The sequence below is a fragment of the Octodon degus genome, unplaced genomic scaffold (assembly GCF_000260255.1).
Source record: "Octodon degus isolate 3935 unplaced genomic scaffold, OctDeg1.0 scaffold00191, whole genome shotgun sequence".
NCBI classification, from domain to species: Eukaryota; Metazoa; Chordata; class Mammalia; order Rodentia; family Octodontidae; genus Octodon; species Octodon degus.
In genome coordinates, this window is record NW_004524767.1 from 1062562 (window position 1) to 1068586 (window position 6025).

At 41.2% G+C, this 6025-nt stretch overlaps 1 protein-coding gene across 1 annotated transcript in view; it reads left to right on the top strand.

The window, feature by feature from the left end:
* Positions 1-5818: 5818 nt before the first annotated feature.
* Positions 5819-6025, top strand: part of Uba6 (ubiquitin like modifier activating enzyme 6) — a 63822-nt gene continuing 63615 nt past the window's right edge. Inside the window, exon 1 of the mRNA XM_004644085.3 lies at positions 5819-5937. Coding sequence (XP_004644142.1) covers positions 5867-5937 — 71 coding nt within the window. The 5' untranslated portion in view covers positions 5819-5866. The remainder of the gene's footprint in view (positions 5938-6025) is intronic.

Below are 6025 nucleotides of genomic sequence, written 5' to 3' on the forward strand. Positions count from 1 at the left end.
CAAGTAGGTGCTTTAGACCACTGAGCCATCTCTCCAGCCCCAGTAATTTCTTTTGACATGCAAAAACTTCTCAATAAGAGGTTCCAGTTGTAATTCTTTCAATTATTACCTGTGCAATTTGATTTTTGTTCATGAACTCTTTGCCTACCCCTATGTCTTCCAGAGTTCTTACTTTCTCTTCCAGGAGATTTAGTGTTTCTCTTTTAATGTTTAGATCTTTAATCCATTTTGACATTATCTTAGTGCACGGTTATAGACCTGGGTCAAGTTTTAGTTTTTGGCATGCAGAGAGCCAGTTTTTCCAGCACCATTTGTTAGAGGCTATCTTTCTTCCAGTAAGCATGTTTGGCCCCTTTGTTGAACATAAGGTGGCTGAATGTGTTTGTAGATGCTTCTGCATCTTCTAATCTATTCCATTGATCCTCAGGTCTATTTTGTTGCCAGTACCATGCTGATCTTATCACAGTAGCTTTGTAGTATAATTTCAAGTCAGGAATTATAATGCCTCCTGCCTTGTCTTTGTTGGCGAGGACTGCCTTTGGCATTCTAGGTCTTTTCTGGTTCCAAATAAATTTTAGGAACAATTTCTCTAGGTCTGTGAGTTATGTTGGTGATAGTTTGATAGGAATTACATTAAATCTGTACAACAAAAAATAATAAATTTAGAGCTGACAATATAATTCAAAGATAGAGTGCTTGCATACCATGGGCAAGGGCCTGTGTTCAATTGCCAATACCTAAAACAAAATAAACAGGAATTTTTTTTAAGTTTCTGGAATCTGGAAAGTTCAAAAATCAACTTAGTGTCTAGTGAGGGCATGCATTCTGGTTCTTTCCGTTTGCTATCCTTCCACGTTCCCCTAAGAGTGAGGGAGATCTCTGCACACTATCAACCCCCAATGGGTTATTTTGCCTACTAAGAACTAATTTCTACTTTTTTCTGAATAGTTACTTTCTAACCCACTCAAATGTTACCGCAACACCTTTGGCCTCAATCAAAACTCAAGAGGCAGGCTGTTTTCCACGTGCATTTGAGTCCTGACTTCAGGGCTCAATTCTTCCTATTCTTTTTAAAGTCTTGAAGCAGGTGATGTAATTGTTGAGAAATGTTTACAAACACCAGACAAGGAAGGACATCATTCTAGTCCTGTCTCTGTGCCTATGATTTGAATTTAGTTGAGCCATTTGTATGTGTTAGGGTTCACCTGGTGCTCTGTGATGCTTCATGTGATGTTGTGTCAGGAAGCCAAAAGTTCATGCTGCATGACTAAAAACTCTGAGCTGGAAGCCTGGAAGATAACTAAAGCCAATGCAAAGACTGAAACTCCTCCAAAGAGGCCAAAGTAAGATTTTCTTCTTTCTAGTAAGCCAATCATCCAGAAATATCCAAAACTGTGCTAAATCAACCCACTAGGCATTTGTTATTCAAGTTCACACTTCAATTAGCTCTCACTCCATTTGACAGCTTTGAGTTATCTTCTATAAAACAAAGAGGTTATGGAGCCAGCAAGACAGCTCAATGGTCTAAAGCACCTGCTTAGGCAAGCTTCAGCAGGCGCAGGGCACCAAGGTTGAATCCCTGGCATGGTGCCTTGTCAGGGCAGGCTGAGCTGACCATAAAAAAAGGATGTGGGGCTGAGGAGATAGCTCAGTGGTCCAAGTGCCTGCCTGTTAATTAGAAGGACCTAGGTTCGTTCCCCAGCACCTCATGCCAAGCTGGCCCGTTAGGAGCCATGGGGGCTAAAAAATTAGTCAAATATGTGCAAGTGGGACTAGCCTCAGTGCCTAAAGCAGACAAGCTACCTCGGTCCTGAGATAAGCATCTTGGCTGGTTAATGTCAGCTATTAGTCACTAGGCAACCTTGTGTCATGTGTTACTAACTTTGCAAAGGTATAAATAAACGTTCATATTGTTGCTGGAAGTGAGGTCTTTTACCAACCAGGAAGACAAGTCACCACTTAACCCCGCTCTTGTCTTCTTGTCTCTTGTCTTCATTACTACCATCATTTCTTCCCAGATAGAAAGGATCACAACAGACCCCAAAATCAGGCATGAGACCCTGCACCAAATAAATAAATGAATGATTTTTAAAAATTAAAAAAAAGCAAAGAGGTTGTATATCTACATGACTTTTGACCACCTTTGCTAATCTGTCTTAATATTCTATAATTTAGACTATGAAATCAATACATTTGCATATGACCTATAATCATAAAGTACAATATAGACGCTATTATCTTTATAATGCAGATTGACAGAAATAATGTTTATAAGATTGACATGTTAAAAATTGATTTATAGAAATCCTATTTGTACTTGAGTTTTCAGAAAGATATATATTATAAAGTATGCCTAAATAATGATTAAAATGTGATTTTAAATTCATTATGGTGTCCTGAATTGGAATCTGGAACAGGAAAAGTTAGTGGAACAAGAACAGGTAATATCAAGTAAAATGTATAGTTAATTAAATGTTAATTTCTTAGTTCTGAAAAATGGGTCAGAATAGGTTCTACCCCGGGTATAAATTGCTTAAGTATTATGGTGGTCATCTAACACGACTGAATTCCCCAAACAACAACTTACTTCCTAATGAGCCCTTCCTCCTCCTTCCCCACCCCAGTCTTAGATACCTCCATGCACAAGAGAGACCCCGGTCAGCTCCCTGAGTGTAAATGAAACTGCCCCTCAAATCCACCCCTAGCAAAAGTCCATAAGAGTCTCAGCCTCCTTTGTCTCAGGTAGAGGATCCCCATCTCCCTTGGATTCTCTCTGTGCATTCAGAATCAATAAGGGCCTCTTTTAGCCTTCCTGTCTTTTTGCATTGCTGAAAAACCTAAAAGTAACGTAAGATGTTCTCACTGGGGGAAGTTGGCGAAGGATATATAAAATTCTCTGTGCTGTTTCCAAATTTACTGTAAACCTAGATTTATTCCAAAATAAGTATTTTGAATAAAATCACTGTACTGCTTGCAGAATTCAATCATGAATTCATACATATAAATGGCACAGTAACAACAGAAATGAAAGTAAGAGTCTAGACCAAAGCAGAACAAAAGCAAGAAAATCAGACATCAAGCAACTGTAATTTTTTTTTAAACAATATACAAAAGCAACAAAAAGAGCTTCCTGAACTTAGGAAACTTTTCCCAGGACCTATGAAAGTAAAATTGAGTTTAGAATAAGAAAATAAAACTCTCCTTTGCTATTCATCAGATATAGATAATAGACATAGATAAAGTCAGATAAAGAGTTAATAAAAGTTTTTTTCCTCAGGAATTTTTAAGGGTCACAATATCTTTCACTTTGACTAACTACCAGTTTTTCAATCATAGAAAAATCTTTTTCTCAAAGTATTATAGAGTTTAGTGTGTTCAGGACCATATGTGGTGGTGCACACTTGCAATCCCAGCACGCAGGAGACTGAGGCAGGAGGACCACTGTGCATTTGAGGCCAGCCTAGGCTACATTAAGACCCTGCCTCAGACAAAAAAAAAAAAGCGAAAAGTTCAATGTTTGAAAATCTATTATTAAAACAAGTATCTCATTCTTGGTGAGAACACATAAGTCACTTTGACATGGAGACACCGCTCAAACTCTATTTCCAACCAAGTTGTAGAATCTTAAGAAAAAGTGCTAATGGATGCATTTCAATCTTCCTTTTAATTTTCAAGAAGACAGAATCCTCGATCCATGTTGCAGTTCAAGTCTTATATAGGCCTCTCAATTGAACAGTCTTGCTTTTGAGCCTATGAAAATGACACCTTGTTAATAATATCTCCTTAACTTCACATTTCCCCAAATTCCTACAACAAATCTTTTTGTTTAACTCATTCCATGGTTTATTTGGAATGCAGACTCCCTCTCTACAATGTGCCAAAGTCCCAAACTGACTCTTGGACAAACTTTGTTCCTGATTGACTTAAGCCATCCAATTAAGAAAACTATTTCTCACCAAAAATCCAAGAATACACATTTTGATATAGGGGAATGAAAATCCCAACCTGAAAGATACCTGGGATGAGTTCATGTTCTCTAAAACTGAAGAATGAATTTTAGTAACAAGAGGTTAAGAGCAGAATATATTTACCTGGGGAAAAGAAAGCTTCTGTTCAAGAGGGGGACAGGAGTCCTGAGCAGGTTGCCAAAGAATCTGTCTTTTCTAGGGATTTTTATAGTGCAAAACCATGAAGTGTGGCAAGTTTAAGGTGAAAAACATGGGAACCTACACAAGAGGTGGGATGAAGCTATGGTCATCCAAGAAGGTTACAAGTACAATTGCTCAGGTAAAATTGACTAAATTGTGATCAAATGGGGAAGCGACTCATGAAGCAAATGGGCATGAATACAAAACGGGCTTTTCCTGTGGGAGGTTGGGTTAGTGACTCTGGTTATTCAAGATGATTGTTACCTATTTAGAATATTAACCCCTGATGCCCACCCCTAGGGAAGTATGTGGGTACATTTGTTTACTCTTTTGTCTTGAAGTCTGGTCCGCTGTGGGAGTTATCTGTGGCTCCCACAGTTGTAAGGTATCTTGTGTTCCAGTATCTGTCGCTCCCACAGTTGTAAGGTATATTGTGTTCCATACTATGTCCTTGAGAGCTCACTGTGTTGTTGTTTGTTTGTGGCAGACCCGGGATTGAACTCAGGCCCTTGCACTTGCCAGGGAAGCAGTTATTCCACTGAGCCACCTCCCTGGCCCAGCCCAACCCTGTCTGACTGCCTATTTCTATCTAATTCAGTTGCCTACAACATTTCTCCATCTGAAGTAGCCCACACTGCCGTAAAGGAATAATTAACAATGACCACTCGGACTTCTTCAGGCTAAATGGGGTCATAGTTGTTGGCTGGCACCTCAAATTCAAAGCATCTGACACCTTAAATAATTAAAACCTGAGTTCAATTATTAAAGCTCATCAAGAGTTCCTTTTACCGGGTTCATCATTATCCAGCTACCCTCTCCATGGTCTTTATAGCTAGCTACCTACTCCTGAGAAATGTAGGCTTCTTTCCTCAACATATACAAGAACCTGGCCTATCTTAATCCATTCCACTGTAACAGACCTTCATCTCCACAGGAGAAAAGAATTCTAATTTATTGAAAATATTATACATTATAAAATTCTATCCAAAATACTAACTTTTAACTATATGCATTTTAAGTATGGTTAGATTGAAAAACAAATACTCATTCTATTGTGTTCAACTTTTTTTTTTTTTCGAAAAAAGGTGACAGGGCAGTCAATGAGAAGAGAGTTAGATAAGCAGTCCTTAAATACGTGTTCTGGTAATCTGGCAAGCGTGGTAATCTGAAATTGATTAACTTTATGGCTTCCACCAAGTCACATTGACCGTAAATTCCATTCTCTTACCCATTAAGAAGACAAACTTTATGGCTCTAAAAATAAATAATTAATAAACACAACTTTATTAAAATAGCACAATGTCTCACAGGCACAAGATGCCCCAAAATATCCGTTAAACAGAATCCCTGCCAGCCCTCGGTTTACTTATAAAATGAAGCGGTTTCCTCTTGTTGCTGTGAGACTCTAAGGACTTGCGACACAGTCCCACAACGTCGCGCGAGCACAGCCAGCTGCCCCGTGCAATCCGAGTCTCTGGTAGTCCCGCGCGCGCGTAGCTCCGAGATCCACCACGCCCCTCACCTGAGCAGCCGCAGCCCGTCGACCACGCCCACACCGGAAGCCTACACCCCAGAGGCTGTCGGGAAAGGCGGTCGCCCGGCGCGGCCCGGACGGCCCACCCCGCACGTGACGTCACCGCCTGCCCTTTGACCCCCCTTGCGGCCCGCCCCCTCCCCGTTTCTCCGTGGCCAGCGGTGGCAGCAGCGTCTCAGCGACCATGGAGAGGTGCCCGGCGGCGGCTGCGTCCGGCCCGGCGGAGGCGTCCTGCTCTTCCTGGGGGACCGGCAGGTGAGAGCCGCAGTGGGCGGGGGGCGCGGGCTGGCCCTGCCCCTCCGGCCGGGGCTGCGCGCGGTGGGTGTGGCGGCGCGGGCCTCTG